The 26,829-nt window shown below is 54.2% G+C and overlaps 7 protein-coding genes across 7 annotated transcripts; 4 read left to right on the forward strand and 3 right to left on the reverse strand.

Moving 5' to 3' along the window:
* Nucleotides 1-363: 363 nt before the first annotated feature.
* CGGC5_v007026 (uncharacterized protein) lies at nt 364-1,883 on the forward strand (the record flags this gene model as incomplete). Its single annotated transcript, XM_032019932.1, has 3 exons — nt 364-1,482; nt 1,738-1,774; nt 1,837-1,883. 3 exons carry the CDS (start codon nt 364-366, stop codon nt 1,881-1,883), a joined length of 1,203 nt encoding a protein of 400 aa, XP_031882995.1.
* Nucleotides 1,884-8,221: 6,338 nt separating this feature from the next.
* Nucleotides 8,222-9,105, reverse strand: CGGC5_v007027 (uncharacterized protein; the record flags this gene model as incomplete). Its single annotated transcript, XM_066151785.1, has 2 exons — nt 8,222-8,251; nt 8,305-9,105. The coding sequence occupies 2 exons, from the start codon at nt 9,103-9,105 to the stop codon at nt 8,222-8,224; spliced, it is 831 nt and encodes a 276-aa protein (XP_066008720.1).
* Nucleotides 9,106-9,528: 423 nt separating this feature from the next.
* Nucleotides 9,529-10,071, forward strand: CGGC5_v007028 (uncharacterized protein; the record flags this gene model as incomplete). Its single annotated transcript, XM_032034611.1, has 2 exons — nt 9,529-9,616; nt 9,671-10,071. 2 exons carry the CDS (start codon nt 9,529-9,531, stop codon nt 10,069-10,071), a joined length of 489 nt encoding a protein of 162 aa, XP_031892868.1.
* A 2,271-nt stretch (nt 10,072-12,342) lies between these two features.
* On the reverse strand, nt 12,343-14,146 carry CGGC5_v007029 (uncharacterized protein; the record flags this gene model as incomplete). Its single annotated transcript, XM_032034622.2, has 4 exons — nt 12,343-13,580; nt 13,621-13,660; nt 13,732-13,776; nt 14,114-14,146. 4 exons carry the CDS (start codon nt 14,144-14,146, stop codon nt 12,343-12,345), a joined length of 1,356 nt encoding a protein of 451 aa, XP_031892869.2.
* A 3,472-nt stretch (nt 14,147-17,618) lies between these two features.
* On the reverse strand, nt 17,619-18,427 carry CGGC5_v007030 (uncharacterized protein; the record flags this gene model as incomplete). The annotated part of the gene is made up of 2 exons (XM_032034633.1): nt 17,619-18,323; nt 18,374-18,427. The coding sequence occupies 2 exons, from the start codon at nt 18,425-18,427 to the stop codon at nt 17,619-17,621; spliced, it is 759 nt and encodes a 252-aa protein (XP_031892870.1).
* Nucleotides 18,428-19,485: 1,058 nt separating this feature from the next.
* Nucleotides 19,486-20,578, forward strand: METTL24 (Methyltransferase-like protein 24; the record flags this gene model as incomplete). Its single annotated transcript, XM_032034644.1, has 3 exons — nt 19,486-19,733; nt 19,792-20,476; nt 20,531-20,578. 3 exons carry the CDS (start codon nt 19,486-19,488, stop codon nt 20,576-20,578), a joined length of 981 nt encoding a protein of 326 aa, XP_031892871.1.
* A 3,256-nt stretch (nt 20,579-23,834) lies between these two features.
* On the forward strand, nt 23,835-26,165 carry CGGC5_v007032 (uncharacterized protein; the record flags this gene model as incomplete). The annotated part of the gene is made up of 3 exons (XM_066151786.1): nt 23,835-24,162; nt 24,232-24,673; nt 24,731-26,165. The coding sequence occupies 3 exons, from the start codon at nt 23,835-23,837 to the stop codon at nt 26,163-26,165; spliced, it is 2,205 nt and encodes a 734-aa protein (XP_066008874.1).
* Between the last annotated feature and the right edge of the window lie 664 nt (nt 26,166-26,829).

Below are 26,829 nucleotides of genomic sequence, written 5' to 3' on the forward strand. Positions count from 1 at the left end.
TCACAGGGGACTCTCCTTGCCAGTTGGCAAGAGTCTGCGTACGGGGTACGTGTTGTAATAATCCGCAATTGCGCTCCCGTAGTCCTGGTTCCACCTTTGCGACAGTAAGGTCTTGTGAATGCACCCAACCAATTAGATTTGACTAAGGCGCATGTTGTGTTACCACACCTCTGCCAAGACGAGTGCCGCAGTCAATAGTGGCGGCTCACTTGCAGAATAAGGCAGGCTCCGGAAGATGACAATGGGTCCACATCAATGAGGGTATTAAACTCGGGTTAAAGCCCACATCCCCTTCCGACACGTTCTCCAACTATTCGTTCCTCATTCCGAAGACCGCTCGAGTAGCTGTCTATCCTCACAACCATGCCATTTTCTCACAAGCCACCTATACTCTGGTTCCCGAAGACCGAAATTCCGGGCTGGCTATTCTTCGGCATTTTTGTGGCATTCGCTTCAGTCCGTGCCAAAGCAGCCTCCGCAGACTCTGATGCCGACGATGCCTTGTCAGATTTCACCAACGACTTGTTCACGGATCTAGGGCCTCTTTTGGCTCTATTTGGTGAGCAAATGACGAAGCAATACATTAGCGAAAGTACCACCTTTTACGACTATTTCATCTTTGGTATGGGTCCGATTGGCGTTATTACGACTATAGTGTCTACCATCCGCCTCTGTGGTCCCGCATCTCTCCGTGCTTTTATCGGAAGATCGCAAGAGGGCAATAGTGCGATTGAAGCTGAACTTTGTACTTCTACAAGTCGTGACGTATGCGAGGTCTTCAACAATGGCGGTATTACTCGTGTCCTCGGCCAACCTAAAATTCTGGAGCTCATCCACGTGCCGAGGAATTACCTCGACTCCTCACCGCCTGCCGGCCGCGAAATGAACAAACAAGCGGGCTTGTATCTATTTCGAGATTTCGTTAAAGATGCTCGAATGGTGTGGGACCCAGAGCTTTCGCCAGAACGTTGCCCCGAATGGGGTCTCTACCCGGGCCAAGAGCTTAATACGGCTTCACAAAACCCACCCAACCTGTCGCTCAACGTCGGCATCACTCAATATGAACCATGGGGTTTTTGTCTTATTGCCTTAGTTGGACTGATTCTCCAAGCCGGCGTGCTTGTGGTCGCCGGCGTAGGCGTTTGGGTCTTTGGCTGGAACCTGAATGACAGCAAGACGGCATCAACGAATTACGCACCGACCATTTTCATTATTGGTACAGTACTCATTTGCGGAGGAATGTGCACCTGCATCACTATTATTGGCAAGGCTACTACCAAAGTCCGGTGCAAACGCGTAACCTCTGTCACTGGCTCCCCCAAAACGTCTCTGATATGGCTACAGCCTCAACAGGTCATAGCTGACCAGAGCTTTGACTCTTGTGCTTTGATTGAAGATGACGAAAAGCGACTCAAAGTCTGGTCATCTTCCATCAAAACTTGGGACTTGGATCCCGGAAGCGAAATCAAGTTCAAAGTTCAAGTCAGCGACATGCATTGCGGTTTTGACTGTCCTTGTTGGATACATATTGCAGTTCATTGGGTCAAGGGGCATGCGAGCTTGGGTGTCAATTGCCCAATTAATTACGACCGTTGTCATGAGTATTCTAAGAGGAATGATTAGAATGCAGCGAACTAAGAAGGAAGACAATCGGTTGCTGAGGAAGGCGGAAATAGCCCAAGGTCACGAGCTTGACTGGCTAGCTGTCGAAATCTCTCGGCGTGACAACCTGAACAGGCACTCCGAGCTAGAGGAAAATCACCAAAGGATCACGGTGAGTCTTTCGATTCTGGTATATTTCCTTTGAATAACGACAAGTCGCTGATAACAACGCAGGAATCGAAGGCAATCCCTCCCTGGGCCATGCCAGCCACGAGCAGTAGTCAGCAAAACTTTCAAAACTTGATGAATCTCAGGATCTGCCTTGGCCGAATGACGGGCTATGTGTCCCCACATGTGAAACAAACGCAGTCAAAGCAGTCAAAGGTTCCATGGGGCGCCGAGGTTTCTAAGGTTCACGACAAAGCAAAGAAGCTGGCAGCTGTGCTCGAGCTAGTTGCAAGTATCTTTTGCAAAGGAAAGAGGAAGATCTCCCTGAATCTGCTTGGTTCTCAATTCTGCCGACTACCAGGTATCACGAATGAAGGCTCCCAGGACGAGAAAAGTTTCGAAATTTCCCTTGAATTACTGGAGGATCAATCCCCACCCGTCTGGGTTGCTGACTATGTAGCAATTGAGGCAATTTTGGGCCTTGCTTTATGGTCTCTAATCTCCGATCGTCGTTTCTTATACAACGAATTAAGGTCTCATCTTGAGTCCTCTAGAGCTGAAGAAGTACCGATCAGAAGGTTGATATCAGCCGGCGTGGATCCGCACGAGACCAACCGCGAGCTAGAGTTGGCCTGTTGGTCTAAAATTCTCGACCTGAAACCTTTTCCCCAGGGTGCCGAAAGGATGACACTTCCGCTAGATGCACATCTCGACAGCTATAGTCTCGGTAGTCTATGGGAGATAGACAAATCCCTTACGACGCCTGGTACCCGTGGCCAAGATCTCAAAGAGATAAACTGGCTAGAAGTGCCAGAAATTCCTCAACGTGACTTTCCTCCTGGAGAGCGATTCTGTGGCTGGAACTGTGTCCTGGGAGCGCAGCAAAACATACAGCCGATCAAGCAATCCTTGTCCGAAAAGGCACTCAGACATCCAGAGGAGCTTCCCAAGAGAATCTGTATTCAACTCGCTAGAACACATTCATCTCTCCTGGATATTTGCGTCCAAGAGCTCTTCGGGGCTTTATTATCTGAACTGCAGATGCAGGGAAACTACCGCGGCATTTTTGCACCCGGCCAGACAAGATTTGATGTCACGCTATTAAAGAAAAATGTCGAGACTATCAAAGCTATTTCAAAAATCTTTCTGGAGTTTGGCTTAGGCTCAGAGACGCATGCAATTAGTTGCATTCTGCCGGCTCTTCAGTATCGACAAATTGGTGACTACGACCAAGTTGTTTCTATCGTTTTATCGATTTCCGACCTACTCCTAGAGAGACACGAGCAAGGAAAAGCATTCATGGTAATCAGATATTCTATGGTTGAAGTCCTTTCTTACACGTCTCGGAACACCAGAGAGGAAGAGCGCTTCTTTGCGCGAGGTCTTTGTATGGTGTCCAAAATCCAAAGGTCTCAGATGTGCAACGACGACCGCTCAGAAATGGATATGGAACTTGTTGAGGTTTGCTGTAAGCTCTGGAGGGAGGTAGCTCGGATACCAAATATGGTCCATCTTCGGTTGGTGACAGCTGAGGAGCTTCACAAAATTCACATATCCCTCTGGAGACTTCTGGACAACGAAGACGAAGAAGATTTTGTCTACTACAAAGTGTTGGAAGCACTCAAGAAGGAGGACAGGTTTGAAACGCTGCGTTGCTTGTGTCCTCTCACACGGGATGGTCTCAAATCATTGTTTGTTTGTTTGTTTTGTTTTGTATTTAACGCCGTGGCGGCAAGGGCGCAGCCGCCCTTGCGGCCGACCTCCCGAAGGGTATGTGGCGTGGAGGGCCGTAGGTTCTCGCTATATACTATACAGTACACGCTGTCCCTCCCGTCCTCCAGATCTTACTCGTGAGTCACTTCCGTGTTCTATCCATCCCTAGTTCCCACTGGTGCCCTAGTTCCGTTATAGTAGTCTGGTCTCCCCTATGAGGTAGACTTTTGTTCGGAGTATAGGTTATGGCCTATCTCTCAGTACTGCGGGCAGATCTTCTGGAAGAAGTTTGTCACGTTAAGGAAGGCCTGGAAGCCTTCATGGTCAGTGATTAGCCCCTTGAAGTAGCGCTCAAGAGATCCTATAGGTCCTATAGGCTCCTGGCGACCATAAGGGTAGAGGGTAGGCCACTGTTGCCTCCTCACTAAGGTCTTTCGGCAGTAGACCAGATGGTCTACTTCCTTAGCCTCCCCGCAAGAGCAGGTGAGCAGTGCTTCTGTATGGTTGAAGCGTTGATGATACTGTTCGAAGTCCCCATGGCCTGATCGGGCTGCTAGGAGATGATGTACGATTACCCGTGGTAAGGCTAGTTCAGGGGGGCAGGCCAGGGTAGCCTTAAGCCCTAGTTGTATATAGCGAGAGGCTGCCTCTTGCCTCCACCATTTCCCATACTGGTGTCGTTTACGCTCTTGAGCAAGCCGCTTGATCCCTGCTAGGGTAGCTAGTAGGCCTCTGGGGACTGGTAGCGTTGTACCCTCCTTAGCTAGGCTATCAGCCTCCTCATTCCCTTTTATCCCTTGGTGCCCTGGGGACCAGTGGGTTTGTATATTGTGTATCCTAGCTGCTTCCTGGATCTCTAGGAAGGCAGCTTGTGAGGATTCCGGGGCCTCACCTCGGATCCCCTGGATAACGCTAGTGTTATCGATACAGATGTGTATAGGCTGGCCTTGGGAAGTCAGGAGGGCCCTTCGGAGCCCTGCCCTCGCCCCCTCTACCTCGCCGTCGAACACTTCCGCAATGCCGAGGCGGCTACACCCTTGAGCTATGCGTTTGTTACTGCGGTAGATAACAAAGCCGAAACCTGTAGCCCCGTTAGGGGCTTTAGAGCCGTCTGAGTAGATGATCGTATGGTTATCTGGCACAGTCTTAAGCCAGTCTTGAAACGCTTTAGCTGCTTTCTCCTTGCTTCGTCCAGCTGTAGGGTCTTGTAGTCCTGAAAGATGCTGCGGCTGTAGGAGTAACGGCCTTGGGCACCTAGGTAGGAGGGCTGCTGTTCTTTGTAGTCTTGTTTGCTGCCGCCCTGGCTGTGAAAGCCTAGGGACTAAAGGGTGCTGTTGGTCAACCTTCTGTAGGCGTGTAGCAAAGCGTAGGCGTGCCCCTTCGAGGGCTACTTTTGCCGTTGGCAGGCCAGCATCTCGAAGGAGGCTACTAGTGGGCGTAGTCTTCCAGACGGGTAGGATAGCCCTTGCTGCTGCTGTCATAACCTTCTCTACCCTCTTTACTAAGCCCTTCTGCCTTGTACTAATAGTAGCTGCCTGGTTATTAGCACTGCTGCTAGTAGCAGTAGTGCTGCTGTTTCTGGCTGGTCTCTTTAAACCTGCATACCAGGTCTCAGCTCCGTATAGGGCGGTTGGGAGGACACAGGCAATAACAGCTTGGCGGGCAGCAGCAGCTGGGAGCCCCCCTTTGGTGTTTGATAGATGGCGTAGGAACTGGGCTACCTTCTTTGCTGCTGCTACCTTTGTATCGACGTGGTGCCGGAAGGTGAGTTTCTTATCAAACCAGACCCCTAGCCATCGTATAGGCTTAGTTGAGGCCTTGATAGTTAGGTCCTTTGCCTGTATCTCTGGTAGGTCTTCCCTCTGCTTATGTTTCCTGCTGAAGTGGATTGCTTCACACTTAGCTGGGTCAAACGCAACCTTATTATCAATACCCCAGTTGAGGATCTGAGTTATCTCCTGGCCAAGGGCTGCAGAGTTTCCCTCTAGAGAAGGGCTAGTAGCCAGCAGGCCTATGTCATCTGCATAGCCGAACCGTAGCTTCTGGTTATCAGCTAGGATATCAGCTACATAGAGCAGAAAAAGGATAGGGGATAGCGGAGAGCCCTGAGGGAGCCCACAGGATAGGGGGAAGTCCTCTGTAGTAGTCTCCTCTAGCCTGACTCGGGCGGTCCGGCTAGAAGCAAAGGTAAATATCAGCCTAATCAGACTACTGGGCCAGCCTTGCTGTCGTAGCCTAAGAATAAGTCGATTTCGTAGAACAGAGTCAAAAGCCCCCTTAACATCCATTGTTGCTAGAGTTGCAGTAAGCCCTAAGTCTAGAGCCCTTTCGATCTCATGGGTTAGACAGGTTGTTAGGTCGACTGCAGCCCTCCCTGGCAATGCCCCAACCTGCTGTGGGCTAGCAACCCCTTCCAGAATGGTGAGATATGCCATTCTCTTTGCTATCAGCCGCTCTAAGCCCTTGCCTAGGCAGGATAAGAGGGCTATTGGCCGCCAGGATCCAGCCTTTGAGAAGTCTGTTTTCCCCGGCTTCTGGATCATAACTACCTCTGCTTTTCGGAAAGTCCTAGGGAAGTAGCCTATGCGGACACAGGCTTGGAAAAGCTGCTGTACCGGTGTAGCTATTAGGCCCCAAATAGATTGTAGTAACTTAGTAGTGATCCCATCAATCCCAGGGGTTGTAGCCTTTGTGAGAGTAGCCTGGCGTACTTCCTCTATGCTGACTATGTGCTGCCAGGGTATTAGACGCCTTGCAACTATAGGAACAGTGAACGGGTTCCCAGGTAGGTCGTCTGCAGCATCAAATCTCTCTAATAAGGCCTTCCGCAGGGCTTGGGCCTTATTGTAACTGTTGTTGATAGCCTGTCCATCCACTATTAGAGGTGGGGCCTTGATAGCTAGCCCAGACTTACGCCAGCTTAGTATCTGGTATAAGTTCTGGTTAGACCCAGCCTCCTCAATCTTAGCAGCCCAGTAGGCGCGTTTTGCCTTCCTGACTATAGTCAGAAAGGCCTTCTGCTCCTCTAGGATAGGCAGTGGTATTACTAGCCCAGGTTCTTGGGCTTGTCGTCGCCTAGCCTCAATAGCTGCTCGATGGGCCTCTGAACACTCTTCTGTCCACCAGGGGGCTCCCCTGCCCTGGTTAGTCCGTCTCTTCCCTACTGCTTCTATAGCTGTAGAGAGGAGGCTGACTAGTTGGGTAGCTAGAGAGTCTATTTCTGCTGGAGTAGGTGTATCCCCTAGGGTAGGTAGGGCTGGGATCCCCAGCTTAACTAGGTCAGCTAGCCGGAGTATAGCTGAGTCTGGGACTGTAGGGTGGCTAGTCTGACGCCTCTGTTCCTGGGCCTTGCTTATCGGTATAATGGTCGTAATAGCTTGATGATCAGCCCCTGGGTGTATATGTGGGCTAATATAGGCCTCAGCAAAGGGGATGTTTGAGAAGGTTAGGTCGAGGGTGTGCCCATAAGTGTGGGTAGCAGCTCCAACCTCCCCAATAAACTCAAGATCGTGGCCTTCAGCCCATTCCGCGATGTCGTCTCCCCGGTTCCGGCTTCGGGAGCCAGGTTCCCAGTATGAGCAGTGCGCGTTAAAGTCCCCAGCTATAAGAGCTCCTGCTGGCGGTTGATAGCCTAGGAGGGTACTTGTTGTATGGTTTATAGGCTCGCCTGGTGGCCTATAGACGTTTATGATAGTGAAGTTGCCAACCTTAACCCATAGGATATCCCTTGATTGGGTAGGTCTTTGTTGTTGTATCTGCAGCCTTAGACCTTTACGTGTATAGGTCATAACCCTAGGCCTTGTGTCCCTGCTGTTCCAGAAGTCTATTGGCACATATGAGTTATAGCCTGGGTGTGTGTTAATTTGCATCTTATCTCTATAGCCTATCCAGGGTTCCTGGATCAGTACTATATCGATCTGATCTGCCCAGCAGAGCTCTAGGAGAGCTGTGTGAGCTGGACTTATCTTCCCCACGTTACACTGGGCGACCCGTAGTACCCGTGGGGTAGCCGTTCTGAGCCTACTGCTCTGAGTCGAGGTCGAGGTGGGTATAGGCATTAATAACGTTATAGTCAGGCTTCTGTGCTACCCTCTGGCTTCTGCTGCTGCTTGGAAGCGGGCGGATAGGGCGGTTAGTTAGGGGGAGGGCATCAGAGTCCTCAGTTTCATCCTCATCCATACTGCTGCTGCTTCTAGCCATGCTAGCAGTATCTGCAACAACAATTGAGTCTTGTGTAGGTGTGGGGGGGCGAGGGCGCTTTGATGACAGCTGTTGCCTCTGTGTAGCGCTTAGCCTAGCCTTAGCTTGTTGTGTGCTTCCTGGGGGGCAGGTCTGACTAGTAGAGAGGTTCTTGGTTGCTTCCTCTCCAGCTTTTCTGATCCCTCGCAGTTCCTTCTGAGTTGGGATAGTGAGGCTCCCATTCACTAGTAAAGGTCTAGCTGGGCAGTCTGTATGGCTTGATGGGAAGGGCCCATAGCAGTTAGCACACTTAGATCTGGCTAGGCATAGCCCAGCCTCATGAGTATCTAAGGGCTTGCCGCAGTTCTCACAGAGGGCTTGCCTGGTGCAAAAGCGGTTTGAGTGAAAGCCCTGGCAGCCAGGAGAGTGTCGCTTAGGGGTATGCTTCCTTGGGGGAAGCAGACGGGCAGGGCCTGACTGGCCAAACAGGCGGAAGCCTTCCTTAACCTCTTGAGGGAGGGCAATAATCAGGCTTTGCGTGGCTGTAGCTAGGTTAGGGCTATCTCGGGTTGGGCGCCAGGAGAGAAGTCTTTGCTTTGTCCTTAGAAGGACCTCCTCCTCTATTTCAGATTCTAAGCCTACCCTACTACCATCAAGGCTTGTGAAGTAGAGGGGGCAGAATGGGATGTTGTACTGATACCACTTTGTAGGCACCTCCACCTTTTCAGCTGTGAGACAGTTCTTGATCTCAGGGGCCCTCTGGAGGAGTAGGGCCTGGATTTCCTTATTCTGGGGCCGGAGTGAGAAGCCTGTAGCAGTATGGCGGACCTCAACTAGGTCTTGCGGCTGTAGGTTGAGCTCCTTTGTTACTACCATCTTGACTGAGTGGGGGGCTAGGGTTCTGGACGTAGGGATATGTTCTGCAGGGAGCCGAACTAGTAGGCGGAGGTCCTGGGTCTGTTTTGGTTTGTTTGCGTTGTTGGTGGCCTGCCGGCCTGTTGTTCGGTTCGGCCTGGGGCCGGGGCCGGGGCCGGAGAGGGGTCCACCTGTAGTGGGGCCTCCGACGGCCTGGGCGTATGTTTTTCCGGGGCCGGGGATAGGGGTGGGTCCAGAAATTTCTGAGGTTGCAAATCTGGCAAAAGAGTTGATAAGGTCCTGGGCTGTAGCCTTCAGACGTGCTGGAGCCGTCCCAATGAGGGCATCTAGACCTTTTGCGAGGAGGTCCAGGGCCTCATCTTGGAGGGCCCGGCCTTCCCGGGCTTGCTGAAGGGCGGCAGTGGCCGTTCGTGGCCCTCTTCCCAGGGGCCGGATAGGGGGGGGCGTGAGGCCCCTCGGGCGCGGGGGTAGGGAGGTAGGGGGGGGAGGGGTCTTCGGCAGGTTATGCATAGAGAGTAGGAGGCCGTTAGGGCCCTGCGAGGGGCCCGCGGCTGGCTGTGAGGCCATCGCGGGCGAGGGTTCTGGTCGTGGGGGGTAGATTTGGTGGTGTTAGTGTTAGGGTGGCGGACCCAGCGCGGCACTAACAGTGGGTGCCGGTGGGGTGGTATGTAGGAGGGAAGTTGTTCTCAAATCATTGTCGACCCTAGACAAAAAAACTCTGTCAGTGCAGCACTCCCTTTAGCAGCGAGACAAGGGTGGTTCGAGGCTGTAGACGCGATGTTAAGCATAGGTTTTGATCCACTAGCCCAGGACGAGGCCGGAAGAACTGCGCTCGGTTATTGCGCTGAGTATGGTCGGTTTGAGCACGAGGTCTGCGCGGAAATAATCCTAAGCCATGGGATCGCATTAGAAGCGTTGAAGTGCGTATCATCGTCCACAGATGACGGGTGTACCCCGCTGCTGCTGGCAATCGACCAAGGCCACGAAGAAATGGTACGGATATTTTTGAAGAATGGATGTGCGGTGAACGAACAAGGAGGCCGGGAATTTTCGCCCCTAGGCGACCTCTCGCCCCTAGGTGAGGCAATTACAAAGCACCTTGAGGGCATTGTCCGGCAGCTCATCGATGCAGGAGCTGAGCTCCGACCAGAGCACATCGACGCTGCAAAATACGGAAACTCCCAGGGCATAAAGCAGCTGATTTTTGGTTACTTGAGACTCCTCGTACACGAATGCCCAGATCGTTGGGTGCAGCACTTGCCCGACGTCATTGAGCACGGCGACGTTAGCACTGTCGAAATGCTACTGCAGCGCGGAGTTAGTTGTTCATTTGAACATATTGTGCTTGCAGTTAGGAAAGGGCAACCGGACGTCCAAAGCCTGTTCTTTGGACTGCTCCACAGATATGTGGAGGATGACCCAACCCAAACGAAAGAATGGCTGTTGAAGCTGGCGGAGGAAGATGACCACGACACGTTGCAGGCACTACTCGATAACGGTGCTTCAGTTCTCTGCAACGGTGCGCAAGCCTAGAGGCTGGTTTTCGAGGGGCAGTTTTGGTGCTTTCATCTTACGCCGGCTGGATTAGCGCGTTTCAATGAAGTCAAGTGTTGTAAATCGTCTAAAGCAAGTATGCAGACATGCAAAGTCGAGTTCGTTAGAAATGTCTCGTTCTGTGTGGAAGATACATCCAATCTCTATTCACCTTTGAATTGGATGTTGTGCTGCCAGTATATCAACAGTTGATGGAGTATCAAAGCGTCATCATACTGCTTAAGTATCGATGTTCAAGACGGGTCAAACAATTGTTCGTGCTATTGCAGTTGCCAAGTTTGGTAGTTCTAGCTCATCATAACAAGCATTCAGACAAAACCTTATGATTTGGGCGGATAAAATGGATTTAGCAACGACCAGGTTAGCATCGATACTTTACCTAAATTAGCACCAACAGCGTTGATGATGATGAAATGAGCGAGAAAAGGGACAATAGCATGGATGAATTTTGATTCGTCCTTCGACTTGCGGCTGCGAGGCCATCTTTCTGTGTTACCTGGGTCCTTCTTCCCTTCTAACTTGTTCTTTCGCAGTTTGCGGCCTGGAAGTGCACCTTTTTGACTGCCGTATGGCTCCTCTGTTACCTGAAAGTACCCGCCTAAGTCGCAAGACTCTTCATAAAAGGTGTACTAGGGACGTCGTCAAAACCAAAAGTCTATTGTTACTTGCAGGCTTCGCGGCCTCATTAATGGCCAGACTGAGTTAATTGCCGTATCCAGAAGTCCTGATCAAAAGCCTCCGTGGACTGGCAGCGGTAGGATCCGGGTCTTAGCGCCTATTGGATCGTTTCGGACGCCGTTGCTCATTCACCTCTCCGCTCACCCTCAACACCACCACCCAGGCATCCCACCCCCAAAACCGCACATCGCCAAAACCTCAGGCACGCCTACCTCCTTCACCGCTAGAATGCGTCACCCATTCCGCGGTCAATGACTGATACCACTCCTCCCGGCGTCCGGCCCCCGAGCAGTGTGGGTGGGTGGATCCGGTAACACACCGGCGGCGGGCCAATCCCGAAGGCCTCCCTGCGCGCCACGGGACCGTCCTTCACCCTCGGTGCGTGTGGAGAAATATGTGTGTGCGTCTCCCCTCTTGTCTTGGTTCTCCAAATCTTCCTTGGCCGAGGTGAGACATTCGAGTTGGAATGTTTCTGTACCGAAAAGCGATGCGACGTGGGAAACCCACCCCGTCAACAGCTTGGATAGAACCCTACACTACCAATCCAATCACCCTTCGTCCACCGAACCACACCGAGCCCTCCCCCAGCCCGTCACGACTCACACCGGCCACCATCAGCGCAATCACTAGTGTTGCGTCCTCAGGCCCGTCCCGCAACACAAACAAGGATCCTCCCTTCCCCTCCGCCTACCCCAACCCAGGTTGCCTATCCCATCTACGCAAGCGCAGTCATCAACCTCGCCAGAAAGCCACGGATGATTTGCGACGGCGCGAGATGAGTCGATCGCGTTAGGTAGCGAAATCGCAAGCACGTCAAATGCTAGGTCCCGATGTCGCGCGGGAAGAAGAATAGCACCAGGCAACAATCCCCATCCTCCCAACCATTCACCCCGCCGTGCTCACGAAGTACCCCGCGCCTATCGATAAGCAAGTTACCCTGGGCTCTCCAAGCAATACCCCCCTCTAAAGAACTCCAAAAAATCAAGAAACGCGATATCCTCCCAAATCCCAAATTCTGCACTGCCGAGGCCCACCACCACCTCGCGAATCTTCAAAGTCCCCTTCGCTTAAACCCTCAAAACTGAAATGTGGTGTCCTGACTCACCCGGCCACCACCACATCCCCAAATCTTCAGACGAACGAACCGTAAAACGCCACGGATACGGGGGTTGTGTCTCGAGGTCCGGAGATCAGGGGGAGGCAGGTGAGACATGCATAGCCAAGCGATCACAAGGACCGTTTTTTTGATATCAACAATACAGAAGATTTTCGTAGAATGTCACCGAATCGCGAGAATAGGGCTGTCTTTTTTGTTTGAATCATCTTGTTTTTTTGCTTGTTTGTTTGTGTGATTCTATGTATGCTGTCCAATTGCTGTGGTATCATCCCATCGCTATCCCGGCGATCACTCCTCCCCGACAAGTCCTGTTACCCTGCCCGAGGTGTAAACCAAGAAAAAAAGACAAAAAAGGCAGAACGCTTGCTATCTAGAATACATGTGCATAATAATATCAGACGCGCAAAGATCTCTAAACAGAACAGGCATTTGCGTGGTAAATATGACTGAACCGTTTACTCCCAACGGTACAGACCATCATCGTAGAGGACCCGGTGGCGCCGGCTGCCGGGACCCACAGTGGCCCTCCGGCGAGGCATCATTCGCTCCATCAAGCGGCGGCGCTGGGCCTCGTCCTCCTCCTCGCGCTCGCGCTGCTCGCGGGCACGACGCTCAGCAGCGAGGCGCTCGTTGATCTCCAACCGGCGGACAGCGTCAACAAGTTCCTGGTCCGAAGACAAGGGAACGTTGGCGTAGCCGGTCGAGGAGCGCTTGAACGGGGCAGGAGGAACGGGGACGGCCGGGCGGCGGGAGATCTTCTCGTTCTGGGCATCGATGCGCTCGAGAATGCGCTGCCTTCGCTCCGCCTCCTCGGCTGCACGCTCACGCTCCTCGCGATCCTCACGTTCCTTGCGCTCCTTTTCTTTACGTCGGCGTCGGCGCTCCTCGTCCTCAGCGCTGGAGTGGCTGTGCTTAGAGTCCTGGGAGCGATGGCGGCGGTGGCCGCCGTCGATAACCTCAATCTCAACCTTGGGAGGGCGCGGGCGCTCGTCAACAATGACGGGGCGGAGATTGTGGGAGCCGCGAGGGACGTGGCTGTAGCGGAAGTGAGGCTCGTCGCCAGCGTTGGGGGAGGGCGGCGCGGTGTAAGGTGTGGAGAACTGCTTGGGTGGTGTGCGCGGGGTGGGAGGAGAGTCGACAATGACAATGCGCTCGGCGCGAGAGCGGTTCTTGCGGTTCAAGTCGAGGACCCTCTGGCCGTTGACGTAGATACCCGATGCCCGGCGCTTCCTGTCGCTGGAGGAGGAGCTGGTGCGGGGCCGGGGAGACTCAGCAGATTGGCCGCGAGGTGAGGACATTGGCGGCGAGGGAGGCAGTTGCTGAGGGTATTGAGCAGGGTAGCCAGCCATTTGTGTGGGATAGCCGACGGAGCGGGGCGGGTGGTTGTAGACGACTGGATTGCCGCAGAGGCGGCCGTTGCGAGAGTGGGAGCAGAGGTTTGGTGTCTGATACTCGCTGCGACGGCCGTCTGGGTAGACGTCGGTGTAGACGTCTGTGGTGCACATGGTGGTGTCTGGTTGGAACGTTTGAGTGCGCGGCGTGCGCTGGGGTGGTGCCGGTTGGACGATCTCTGGAGCAAAGCGAACTCGCTTCTCGGTGGTCGTCAACGTGGAAGATTGTTGGAGTGCGCTCCGAGTATTGGCGGAGCGGCGAGACTTGTGCTTCAACACGATGGTGTTGTCAAGGTAGAGAGCTTCGGGAGCACGAGTGGAGGACAATGTGTCAGTGCCAACAGGCTGTATTGAAGACCGAGTGTTGTTGGTTGGAGGTTGTCTGAATAGTAAAAGTGTAAGTTGGTTGGTGCTTCAAGATGTTATGCAGGTGAATGTTGGAGAATTAAATACCAGATGACTGAGGTCGAAGACGAGAAAGCAGAGGCTGAAAAGTATCTGCCTAAGTTTAGACGGGTGCGGGTGGATCGACAGGGCCGGGATAGATTGGGGTAGCGTTCTTCGTCTATGTGGGAAAGAATCAAAGTGTAAAAACGTTTGGGTGGATAGTTCGAGTAAAGTAGAACGGCGTGGTCTGGGGAGAAACCGCGTCTGAATTATATCGCGTTCCAAGGTGAGTACGAGCAGGGGGGGGGCCGAAAGTCGAAAGTCGAAAGTCGACGAAGTACGCCGCAGCAGCAGCCACGATGGCAGCGGACGGAGGTACCGCAGGAAGAAACAGCAGCTAGAGACGCAAGTCGTGGGATGGTGGAGATTGAGGCCTTGTAGGCCTTACAAGGTGTAATGCGCCTGCGATGCATGCCACCATGATCCAACCCCTGCCTGCGTCTGCCTGAATGAGTGGCCGATGAGTCTTCACTAGACCCTTTTCGTACGACTGGGGGTCTCTGTTTGGGAGGGGGAGTCGTTGGAGGGTGTTTCTCTTTGTCTCTCGCACGTTTTGCGACGCTGCGCAGTACTTCTCTCTGGCGATTCACAGCCTTCGCAGCTGGGAGGCCTAGGGGCTCAGCACCGACCAACTGACTTTGGTGGAGGGCGCAGGGGGTGCCCGTAAGCTGCCAATGCGAAGAAGGATGGAGGGAACCAAGGACTCCGGAATGGTTGACAGCTCTCGCGGGACCCCGCTCCGTGTGTCTTTTGAGTCCCCGTTGTATTGGCCTTGCATATGAGGACTTGTGGGTGTGGTCGTGTTCGTCAAGATGTACGTCGCGTTGGGAATCTTGGTGGTGTGTGTGTGTCTCTGGCTGATGTGGTGATGGTTCACCGCACAATGGCGACAGAACCGACTGGCTGGACGCCGGCGCGGTCTCTCGTCAGGCCTGGCTGGCCAGGACCGGCCACGACGGGCGCCCGGCGACGTCTCGGTAACCTCCTTGGGATATCAAGGTGAAGAGGTCTTCATTTGTTAATGGTGGTGTGGTCCGTCGCAGCCTTCTCTGATAGATGACGGACCCAGGTCAAACTGAAAAGGCTGAAGGCTGAAAAAAGGCGAAACGATATTTTCCGGCGATATGATGCTATTTTCTGCACAGCCCTCAATGCCCATCATCGCACCCATGGCCGTTGTCCCCCGGCCGTCAATCTATTCGACCCGGGGGAGAGGCACGGCCCACGGGTCCAATCGTGGAGCACAGCGACAATGACCGCGAGGGCGGCCGTGCTAGCGACAGCGGCAATCGAAACACGCACATGGTGACATTTGTGGTCTGTGTTCGCGGTTGACATAGAGTGTTTATCGATATTGATGACTTTGATGATGATTCAGTCGGACAAGCGACAGACGCCGTCTTGCACGAGTCGCGACGGTTCCATTCTCGCAGGAATCCATTCGACTCTGGCGTCCAATCACCCCGACGGAATATGCGAATTGAGTCTTTGGCGATGGTCATGAGCGAATGGCATCGCGCAAAACCTGAGTCATCTTGCCGTGTCCCGTCCTCGAAGCTCATGCAAGCTCTTTGTCCATTGCTGGTCGACTCCGCAGGTAACAAACAACCACAGCCTCCCGACCCCGAGGGCCCGTGACGTCCATGTCCACATCGTGGACCTGCATCGGCTGCAGCAGGCCATGATGGAGGTTGGTAGGTAATCGATCGTACCATGACGGCAGCGACGCATCGTCAGAGGGCTTGTTTGACGAGGGGCTTCAGGCTCGGGTACGCTCGCCGTGCCGTGGCCGTTGGCCTCTTTGTTGATGGCCCTGTCGAAGGATCGCAGTGTCTGCAAGGGGAAGCCACAAGCCACCCAGTCGTCTGGACAAGCATTCCGAGCAATCGTCCAATGCTGTTCGTCCGAGCAGGGCAGCCAGCGTAGCGAGTGCGCGAAGGATTGCGATGAAAACTGTTAGTGTGCGGGTGGTCGGGCTGTGCACATCTCTAACGCTTCTTGAGCTTCCGCTAAGCCACCGTAGCCTGCTTCCCGTCGGACCAACCGATGCACCAAGGCCTTGTTTCCCGCAGACGGGAAGCAGGAGAAGCTTAGAATTTTCATCATTGCGATTGCTTGCGTCGTCCGTGAGCAGCGGCAGAGCGGGGTGCATGTCCATGGGTGAGGTGTTTTGGTGCAGTCTGGTCGCATGGCAGCAGCATCGTGGATGTGTTGTCGGCTCGTTTCTTTCCTTTTTTGGTGTTGCTCCTTCTGAATGTGACACAAAACACCACTGGAAAAATTGGAAGGCGCTGTCGCTCTCACTGGAAGGTGCCCCACACCGCTCTTTCCCCACCTGCTCGCTGCACCTAAGGTACGTACCTCATGCCACGCTTCAACTGGCAGCAGCAGCAGCAGCAACCACCAGGCAGCCGTCGCTCCTTCCCTCAGACAGAAAATCCAGACCTCGATGACTAAGTCAGCTGAAGGTCACCCGATCAGGTTCACCTCGGCTTCCCTTGGGCTTCTGCCTGCAGCAACACACCAACGACTGCACACCAAAGAGTCCTAGATGGGAATGGGACTCCGGAGTCCTGTTGACGCCAGCTCAACGACCCCTGCATTACTCATTTGGTTCGACTGCCTCCTCAACATCTACGCCACAGACAGAAACGAATCCATTTTCACGTCTTGCTACCCGCTGGCTTACATTCCATTGGCTCGTGGCCGCCGCTTCTCGCTTCTCAACAGCAACCACCTCGGCCCAGACGCGTCAATTTCTGCAAACACGCCCTGATCCTTCGTCGAGTCGCCTCTTTTCTTTTGTTAGAGAACTGCGGCAGCCCTCGGTCTAGCGCCCGCTCGCCACCCGTCATCCCATTTATACACACAGACGCAGACATGCGGTCCGTTGCGCGTTCGACGCGGCAATCCTTTCCACATGGTCAAGCTGGATCGAATGGCCAACCTGCGTTTGCCATGACGCCGCCACATTGGCATCCCGAAATACCTGCTTGAACTTCTCGACACGGCAACCCCTCCGTGCCCTCTCATGCACGCAAGGCTGCAGGATCACCTACCATGTCGTTCATTACGAACTAGCCCTTGGCAGTACGTACACACACCTACACAGCGAACGAAGTCCTGTGCCTCCCATTCAGCCCCCATTTGGGGGCCGTCTCTACATCATATCCGGAGGCCGCTCGCGAATAATTTGTCGTCCATAGCGATGTATGCGCCATAATCTCACTCGGCCTTCATTTCCACCACTCCGATATCCTGTTTCTCTAGCCGCGCGGAAGACTCTGGACTCAACCAGAAATGAGGTGGCGTTTGCTCAGCCTTACGAGGCAGAATCGCTCGTTCGGAGGAGGGTCCTGTGTCGCCGCGCCGGAGCTAAGAATCCACCCTCAGGGCTGCCTCCGAGTCCGGACCCCCTGCGGATACCTCGGGGTCGCTGCTCCGTGCTTGGTCCACTAGCGCACGCCTGGGTATCCGGACAAGGAACCCTTCGCTGTCTCGGAGCATGGAAACCCATCCATTCATACCCGCTGCACGTCATGCTGGTGATTTGACTTTTGGACGCTGTCACTGGAAGGCAGTTCGGCTCGATCTGCGTTTCTCGGCAAAGTCGTCCTGCCGACTTCAACTTTGAATCATTATTGTCTACACTCTTGCTATCATGTTCCGTGGTACCAAGATATTGTCGTGTCACGCGCGGTCTCTACAACTGGTGACGCCCAAAGTCTGCCGTGCATCCTCTGGAGACCATGCTGCTGCAACTCGCCTGAGTCTCTACGAGATCAGGTTCAAATCCTACTAGCAGGAAATGACTTTGTCCACTTCAACCTTCCAGCCGTTCTCGCCACCATCCTTCGACTTCTTGATGACTCCACCGTCTCGGTGTCAGCCGTCTATGGCTGAGCCTCTTTCGTAATCGACTGCCTAGGCACAAGGTTCCACGTGCCGTCTGCTCTCTTGATGCGAGGGTTGGTCTTGCTGGGCTTCATCTCAGCCCGTTCCTCGACGTTCCGCTTGTCTGCAACCTTCGTCTCCGACTGACGAGGTACGAGGCTGAAAGTCCCGTCGGCGCGCCTCTTCCGAGGGTTTGTCTTGGTTGCCTCCACGTTTCTCTTGTCTGCGGCCTTGGTCTCTGACTGACGAGGTACCAGATTGAATGTACCATCGGCTCGCTTGACGCGGGGGTTTGTTTTGGTCGCCTCAATATCCCGCTTGTCTGCAACCTTGGTCTCTGATTGGCGGGGTACCAAGTTGAAGGTACCGTCAGCTCTCTTGACCCTAGGGTTGGTTTTCGTCGCCTCCAGGTTCCGCTTGTCCGCTGTCTTCGTCTCCGATTGTCGGGGAACCAGGTTGAATGTGCCATCCGCTCTCTTAGCCCGAGGGTTCGTCTTGGTTGCCTCGATGTTCCGCTTCTGGGCTAACTCGTCGTCCACGTCACCTGTGACGATGTCGGATCGCTTCGGCTGCAGGTGCCAGGTCCCTTCAGCCCGAACAAAGCGAGGGTTGGCCTTGGTCGTCTCCAGGTTTCTAGGCTGCAGGTTCCAGGTATCTTCGGTGCGTTTGACACGGGGGTTGGATTTGGCACCACCCAAACCATCCTTCGATGCAGGTGAGTAGGGGGATATACTGTGTGACGACATCAACTTACAGCAACAACAGCGCCAGCGCTGGCCAAGACAACGAGAGTTGAAATAAGCTTCATTGTGACTTCACGGAAGTGCGTGCTTTGAGTTTCTCTAGTAAATGGATTCTATCAAAGGGCTTCCTGGGATCGGGACGGGTGGGAGCCGGCGCAAGTCAAATACTTCTACTCATGTCTTCCAGCCTCAGGTTGGGCGACTGGAGAAGTGCCGATCATTTCGACCTCTAGACCGCTCCTTTTCTATCCTCGGAAGCACGTTTCATTGTTTCCTGGGACCGAAACCTGCTCTGGCCCCCGACAACGCGTGGCGTGCGAGGTCTTGGCTTGCCTCGGGGCCATCTCTTTGATGCTGGATATCTCCGGGAATTCCGGGAAGAGCCCGGCATGTTTGGACGCTTACAGCAGATGGCGGCGGGAGTTTCCCAAACAAATGGAACGAACGATCCATATCCCATGGCCATGGCTCAGACTTGGGTGCGTGATACAAGTGGGCTATCGTTGCTTCAGCGCTCGTCTGGAAAATCGGCACTTATGCGCCGTGTGCAAGAAGCACCTTTGACCTGACTCGATTAATCAGAGACATCAACCTCTGAGGTCTTTGCATATGTGAAGGGCCCCTTCGGATGGAGAAACCCGCGATATCTCAGTCGTTGTTGAACCTTTGTTTTCGTTTTCCAAGGGCACGGTGGCACAGCTTAACGAACATACGAGATGCACGGCATCAACGTAAAAACGCCCGGAGCAGTCCGATGTTTTGCCATCGTCTGGAGTCTGACTCGTGACAGGCTGCCTTACTGAACAGCACGCCGACAATTCAGCGCGACGTGCATTTGGATCGGCGGATGGTTTCAAGGGAGCTGTTTCAGTAGTGCTCTCTCTGAAAGTTTATTTGAGTGGTTGTTGTGGGGATCAGATGATCCGAGTCTGCTCAACTTGGGACCCCAACTGACTTGTTGTCGGAATTGCGAGAAGCTTGGAACCGAGCGGGATTGTTCCCGACGGACTGTCCCCAAGACGCGCGCAGCTGCGAACACGCGCGGGAAACCATCTTTCTGGAAAGTTGAAAAGGTCATCTGGCATTCCTTGTCCCCCGTTTCGTACACGCAAACTCTCGCGCCATGTCGTCTAAGGCCCCGGCTCAGAGCCGGTGGGCAAGTTCGTCCTTATTGGCGCTAATCGTCCCGGTCGCTCTTCTCTACCTTTTCACACCGTTCCTGAGCGTGGGGTGGAAGACATTTATTTCGGCCCAAAATGATCCGCACGCCGGCGAGCTTGCTCGCGCCGCCATCTCCGAAGCCTCATGGCTGAGATCGCTCCGGCAGAGACACGATTGGATGGAAAAGAATCAAGACTATGACGACACGCTGTCAGCCCTTCACTCAGCCCACTGTTTGTCACTGAGTACCTGCTAACATTTAAGCTAGATTCTCACCTAGAGATGAGTCCCTCCGCTTCTGGTACACGCTCTGGGACCTCTTCCCCGCGACGTACAGCTGCCCCTGGGACCTGCAGCGCGTCGGCAAGCTCGGGGATGGCGGCAAGTGGATTTGCGGGATGAGCAAGTACGCCGCCGACCGCGCCTCGGCGCAGCGGCCCTTGAGAGTGTACAGCTTCGGCGTCGGGAGCGACTCCACGTTCGAGGAGGAGTTCCTCAACCGCTCGTCGCGTGCGGAGGTGTGGGGATTCGACGACACGGTGGAGATGTGGGGGCGCGGACTTGACGGGTACGCGTACGAGCACCGCGCGCATCTCTCCAAGGCGGCGGTCGCGGGCTACGATTTCTACGATGAGAAGGACAAGACGCAGTTCTGGTCTATCAGCAGCATCATGAAGAAGTTGGGGCACGACTATGTGGACCTAGTCAAGATGGATATTGAAGGCGACGAGTTCCCGACGTTGGAGGCCTTTTTGGAGGAGTTTAAGACGGAGGGGAAGGAGGTGCCGTTCGGGCAGCTTGTGATCGAGATCCACGTGCCGGAGAAGGGACCGAAGATCAGCCAGTTCGCGGAGTGGTGGGAACGGCTCGAAGGGCTCGGGTTGAGGCCTGTGATGAGCGAGGCCAATTTGCTGGCTGTAACTGTGGGGGACGGACAGCCATGCTGCGTCGAGGTGAGCTTTTCGCAAACGATGGCGGTTGGTGAGTGAGGGCTGACTTGGAGACAGTATACTTGGATTAATACGCGGGATAGTCGGAGTGTTTTGTGGGGGTGATATCGTTGGCTGTCTGAGATGGTTTAGGTCTGGGAGGAAATCGTACTGGGGAATAAAAGATACCATTTGATTTGATGTGTCATTTGGACCCGTTGCAACCGGACGGCTGCTACCATAGACGTGTAGATCCCAGCTCTAGATTGCAATGAATACTTTCGCCTTTCTCTACTGTGACCATAATGCTAGAGATGTCCCATTGCCTCCCTGGCTGGACATGGGCATCTGGTCTGCTGTCACCTCATGTCTAGAGACATACTTGAGCCTCTCTTATCTCGGGAGTCGCTCATGAATGGCCACGCTCCGGGGCGCACCCTTAGCGTGGCTAGACGACGAGGTAGTCACTGGTGATTGGGTACTTGAGAACTGAGGTCTTTGAATGAGAAATAGAGGATGCGCTAGCCGGCAGAGAGAAGTCTAGACACAAGGCAGAGGGCAGAGGAATGAAGACTTACATAAGAGCCTATTGCAGAGTGGTGTAAACAGCGGAGTTCACACATGCCGAGCCACACTCCAGCCACGAAGGGGTGCGCTGGGGAGCGAGAAGGGTCCGCGGAGCGTGGCTTGTCATCATTGAGAGAACTGATTATGCATTCCCTTCTGTGCAAGGAGGACGAGGCCCCCGAGACCCCCAAGATCCAGATCCGAATCTCGTTGCCAGTCTCCAGCCAGGGACCGGCGGCCAGGACTTATGGCTGTCTCAGCCAGGCTTTAACATGGGCTCCCATAAGCTTTCCCCCACTTTCCGTGGCATTTGAGTACTGTGATCGGGAAGAAAATGAGGATTGGGCCTTTTTGGCTGGTATTTTACTATATCCGGCCTGTCTCGGCCATAGATGTAAGAACATTTTCATGTAATTCTGGGGACTCTTTATCTGAGCACGTGAACGAGAACTTAAAGACAAATATCTTCTGTAAAAGCCGCCTGAGACGGGCGAATAAATTGACAACTGCGTCCTATTATCCGGGAACGAGGCGCGGATCAGGGCCAGAGATATGGAGACCAAGGCGAAGATGGGGTTCAGTAATCCTTAAATGCCGTCTGCGAAGGTTCAATACCAGCCACTATATAACCATGTCATGTGGCGTGTTCATGTTGGCTTCCACCGTAAATCTGACCATCCTTACGCTCTTAATCTGCGAAAGCTAACTCACAGCAGGGGAATGATAGAATACCAAGCCTGTACGAGTCGTTCAACGTCTGGGCGGGCTGAGTAGCCCCCCACGGGATTCGGCCAAACCTTGTCGGACTTGGGGTCCGAGAATGCGCTTCTCGGGTGCGACGGTGCTTCCCCCGAGCCGAGGAACTACTAATCCACAGACCACAGCAAGGAGCAACCCAACAAAAAAATAGCGATACCGAGCAACCTAAATATACGCAAGTACGGAGGGTAATATGTTGCGAGATTCACACTCGGCGAGCATACTCCTGATCTGATCGTTGGTACTCTCAGTTTCTCACCCTATCAGGGCGCTTTGCGCAGATTTGACGTAGAGATGGAGGGTTGTATTCTGGATGGGAGTGATCTTCAAATAAGAACTTTTTAAAGTATCGGAACGTGAGACATTTGGTGAACCTCTAAAAGCGCTTGCGGATGGCTCCGGGCTGACAGGGACAGAAATAATCACGTTATTGCCCCTCTGTGACGCAACTAGTGCCGACGCACAGAACACTAGGCTGGGTGTTAAGGCTGCTGTATCTGGCACAAACTGTGTTGCCGAAGGTCGGCCTTGGGTGGTGGTTCATTCCTTTACGAAGTTAGGCCTGACAGGTCTCCCGTCTGGAAGTAAAACGTGGGCGCAGATGGGCTACCCGATCGATTTGTCTCAGTGGACTGCTGAAGGTGGACGTGGTGGACGTCGACCCGATCAGAAAGGACCGGCGCTTTCTGTTCACGCTAAGGTAATCGCAATTTGTGCTTGAGCAGAGACATTGAAGATTGAGGGGTTCTTTATATTTAATTCCATTGGCAGCTGATGGGAATACCTGGTACTAAATAGACACGACGTTTTCCCTCTAGAACAAATACCGTCTAGTGCGCAAGGCGCTGACACTGACAGCGTTTCTTCAGGTACCCGCATGATGGCCTCATCTTCCAAGGTTCTAGAAACCTTCTTCTAGGGCCCCCGAGCAGGGGGGATGGACTGTCCACGGCCGATCCACCATTTAACACGCAGCAAGTCGGCGATTGTGGGTTTCGCCCGGTCCCGGTGCACACGGCATATAATTTCTCGAGATAGGAAGATTTTCGCCGAGCTAACACAGCCCCCTTCCCACGGTTACTCTCGAGAACATCCTACTCGCACTTTTAGATCTTGCCAGACAATAGGAACAATGAAGGAATCGTCACGCCTGGAATTTTCGCAGTCAGCGCTCGCAATATTCTGCAGCCCTAACTCCCCGTCCCTACGAACTGTGTCGCTAGAGTCTCAGAAGCCGTCTTATTCCCAATGAAGTGTACATTACCCGTGGGGATTATTTCCCAATTTAGGCAAGTATATCCACTCGTGCGGCCAACACGGCCAACAACCTTTTGACCAACAACTTCTCTCAAACTCAAGCTGAGGCTTGGCCAGGGCGGCTGGTACGACACGCTCGGCATATGGTATCCGGGGGCCACTCAGGGCCCGCGAATCACGACACGCGAAATCACGACACTCGATCGGCGACGCCTGGTTGCCCATGTTGGGAGTTAGATTTGACGTCGGGGGGGTTCGCATGGCATGATGACATGGCACGCTTGGCGCGAGCATGATTACTCGCACGCGACGAGACTTCCCACTCGCTGGGTGGGTTCGGGGTGGCCCAAATGGGGCTGGCTGTCAAACTGTTAGTTGCCGACAACCTTCGTCAGATGACCAGATAAGGACCAGACGACGCCAAGGCCCCCGGCTAGTGTTGTTGATTGCGTTCGCCTTAAGAGTGGGCACTTCAGGACCGCAGGATGCGCTCAGGCGACCTACAAGACCCTCCTTTCCGTCTGGTCTGAACTAATTATAACCCGGCTGAGCCTTCGTCTTCCATTTACCTCTGGCGAAGCTAAAGATGCTTCTTTGATTAACTCTCTACCTGTCACTGAGGGCCTTATAGGGCTACTCATACTATCATGTAGAATTTCTACTGTGAGCGGCGTCTACGGACGATGGTAATTTCCTCGAGTTCATGGAGTGAATAGAAATAATCCCTTGACAGCCCACGTTTTCTGTTTTTCACAATGGCTCCCCACCCGCTGGGCCACACACTCATTCATTCTTTGAAATGCTACGTTCTTTCACTCCATTCGTTTCGATTTTGTCGCTGGTCCTGAGCTCAGGGCCAGCCACGGTCTTTGGCCACAAGGGCCATGGCCTTTCCGCCCGTGATGCCCGGTCCATGGACCAGGCGCTACACTCCTTGAGCAGAAGAGCGTTAGACGGCTACTTCGTCATCGACACAGAGATAGGCAGCGAATGGGGCTGCTCTGAGGCGAAGATCGGCAGGCTGGCGCAAATCGTCAATGACGCACAGGCGCTGGCCACGATCGCATCCGCCGTGCTTGCGGAGCCGGACACCGAGTTCTCTGATGCGTTCGTCTTGTGGTTTGGTGGTAAGAGAGCCACATAACACGTGCGAAGTCTCGAGGCACAACGAAGACACTGACAACCCGGTGATACAGACACAAACTCCAAGGCGGACTTGCGAAAGACCCTGAAGCAGTCGAATTACGACTCGGTGTTGACGTACCTCAAGCCACCGGGAGCGAACAACCGCGTCGCCGACATGACAATGGACAACCTCAGCCCCACCGGTCTGACGTACATGTGCGCTGCCGCAGACAACAGCATGTGCGCGGGCGAGTTGGTGGCCGGGGCTCACCAGCACGGTGCTGGAGGACTGTCCGGCCACTCCATCGTCCTGTGCGATAAGTTCTTCGAGGGTGTGTCGAACCAGGAGATGCTTGCGTTTTGGCAGGAGAACAGAAGGCTCAAGGGGTCTGCGGGCTTCTTTCTGCTGCACGAGGTGCAGCACTTGGCCGCCTTTGTGGGTGATAACCGGCGGTGCATCGACGTTCCTGACCCAGCCTACAAGGATGGCAGTGGTTGCTACGATGCAGGATGGTAAAAACAACACTCCCCCCGGCTGGTTGGATATCCTCACTAACACATCGCGCTCAGCTGTTCGAGACTTGCGCCCAAGGATAAGATCCAGAACGCCCAAAACATGGCCTTCTTTGCCCTGGAAGTGATGGCGAACCCTGAGAGTGGCGCGCCGCCTGGTGGTTCTTGCACTATCATGAAGAGAGACGATCCCGACATGCTTCTGGGAGGAACGGAGGACCTCATGGCCAGGTCGGGCTACAGCCCGAGGGATGAGTACGAAGCATTCCTTCGCAGACAAGCCGGGCCGGCGTCGACGTTGAGCTCGATGAGGAGAAATGCCACGAGCTCTCGTCCACCCACCCGCTCGACTTCAAGGAGACCCACTGGTGAGGCCACACCCTCTGGACCTGTCGACGACATCCCGGCAACCGGCTCCCGTCCTGCTACCAACAAGCCCGCAACGCCCTCTCGCTCGGCAAGCGAGAAGCCAGCAACGCCCTCTGGGTCGGCAAGCAAGCCGCCAGGAACGCCTTCACGCCCTGCGACTGACAAGCCTGCTACGCCTTCTCGTTCTGCAAGTGACGCTCCGGCGGGAACACCTTCTCGCTCTGGAAGCAACCCTCCGGGAACACCTTCGCGGCCCGCGACCAACAACCCAGCGACACCCTCTCGTCCGGCGAGCAGCGGTCCTGCCGGTACGCCCTCTCGCCCGGCAGGCGACGCCCCCGTCTTTACCACGCGGCCCCCGGCTTCCCTGGTGTCCTCCTCGGGCGTGTCTTATTCCATCTACTACTCCACTGCGCCGCCTACTACGGACGACGGCGGAGTACCGATCATTCCCATCGTGCCCGTTCCCGTTCCCATCGCCCCGGTTGTCCCTCCCATTGTCCCCCCTGTTGGTGGTGGTGGTGACGGCGGCGGAGGCGGCGGCGGCAACGATAATCCCGGGAACAACCCCACCAAGCCGGCCGAGCCTTCGGCGCAGCCCTCCGCCCAGCCGACTTCGGCCCCACCTACCTCCGAGCCCGAGGCCCCGCCCACTTCGACCCCTCCATCCTCAGCCCCTCCCTCATCCTCGCGACCCGCCTCATCAGCTACGCCGTGCTCTTCGAAGGCACCTCTCCCCGCCATTCCCACGGGAGGTGGCACGCCTGGCGACCGAGACGGCTTCCCCCAAGCTGTCTACGACAATCTCAAGAAGAAGGCTGCTCCCACCACAGCACCGCCGGCCACGAGCACCGTGCCCCCTCCTCCCCCGCCAACGAGCAGTGACAGCTCCATTCTCGAGACAGCCGAGCCCTTGCCCTCCGCGACGGCCGCTCCCGTCCAGCCGGTGTACTGCTACAACTTCAATGTTAATGCGTACGGATACTGTTGCCCTGGACCGGATAGCCCGTGCAAGAACGATCTCGGCACGTGCTACTACGGGGGAACTGGTGTCACTGGCGGTGCGACTAATGTGGTTCCTGATGGTGCTACTTGCCCGCCGCCCGCGGATGCCAAGTCTTGAGTATTGAATTGGAGAAGGGGACAGAAGGGTTGTAAGGGACTAAGGGCAACGGCAGGTGCCGTCGATTATGATATTCATGTATTTTTATGAGCAACTATTAGGTGCAGGATATGGAGATGAAACTACCAATTTCAGAAACCTTAGTAGCGCATCTTTGCTTATTGAACAGAGTGCCGAATCAGGCCCTCATGCCACCTTCTGGAGCATGTCTTGGGGCTTTGAGGTATAGAGTAATATACCACATTCGCATACGTCGGTTTTGTTGACGCATTCTTTCAATATGTTCGTAGATGTTCGCAGATGTTCGTAAATTGCCTTGGTAGTTGAAGTCGCATCGGAGCACTGCCTTTACCAGTGGAGACCTGATTAACAGGAGTCTGGCCTAGTTCTGCTAAATCCATGCTTATATCCTGCGCCATCACTTGCAGTCGGTGAAACGAGAAAAGGAACCCTCACGTGAGAAGGGGAACATTAAACTGGCAAGGTAGCTAGGAGGTTATCCAGGATAAGGACATGGCTGCGATGACATTCATTGAAGTATGTACGTTGTCGATGGTTTACCCTAGACATTAACCATCTGTCTACCTAGGAAACTCTGGTTTTTGACATGAATGGGTGTACTTCGTGGTTCTGCGTCCATCGTTGATTACCTGTCCATCGGCCA

This window comes from Colletotrichum fructicola (assembly GCF_000319635.2).
Source record: "Colletotrichum fructicola Nara gc5 chromosome Unknown KSG_Nara_v1_contig04, whole genome shotgun sequence".
Classification (NCBI taxonomy): domain Eukaryota; kingdom Fungi; phylum Ascomycota; class Sordariomycetes; order Glomerellales; family Glomerellaceae; genus Colletotrichum; species Colletotrichum fructicola.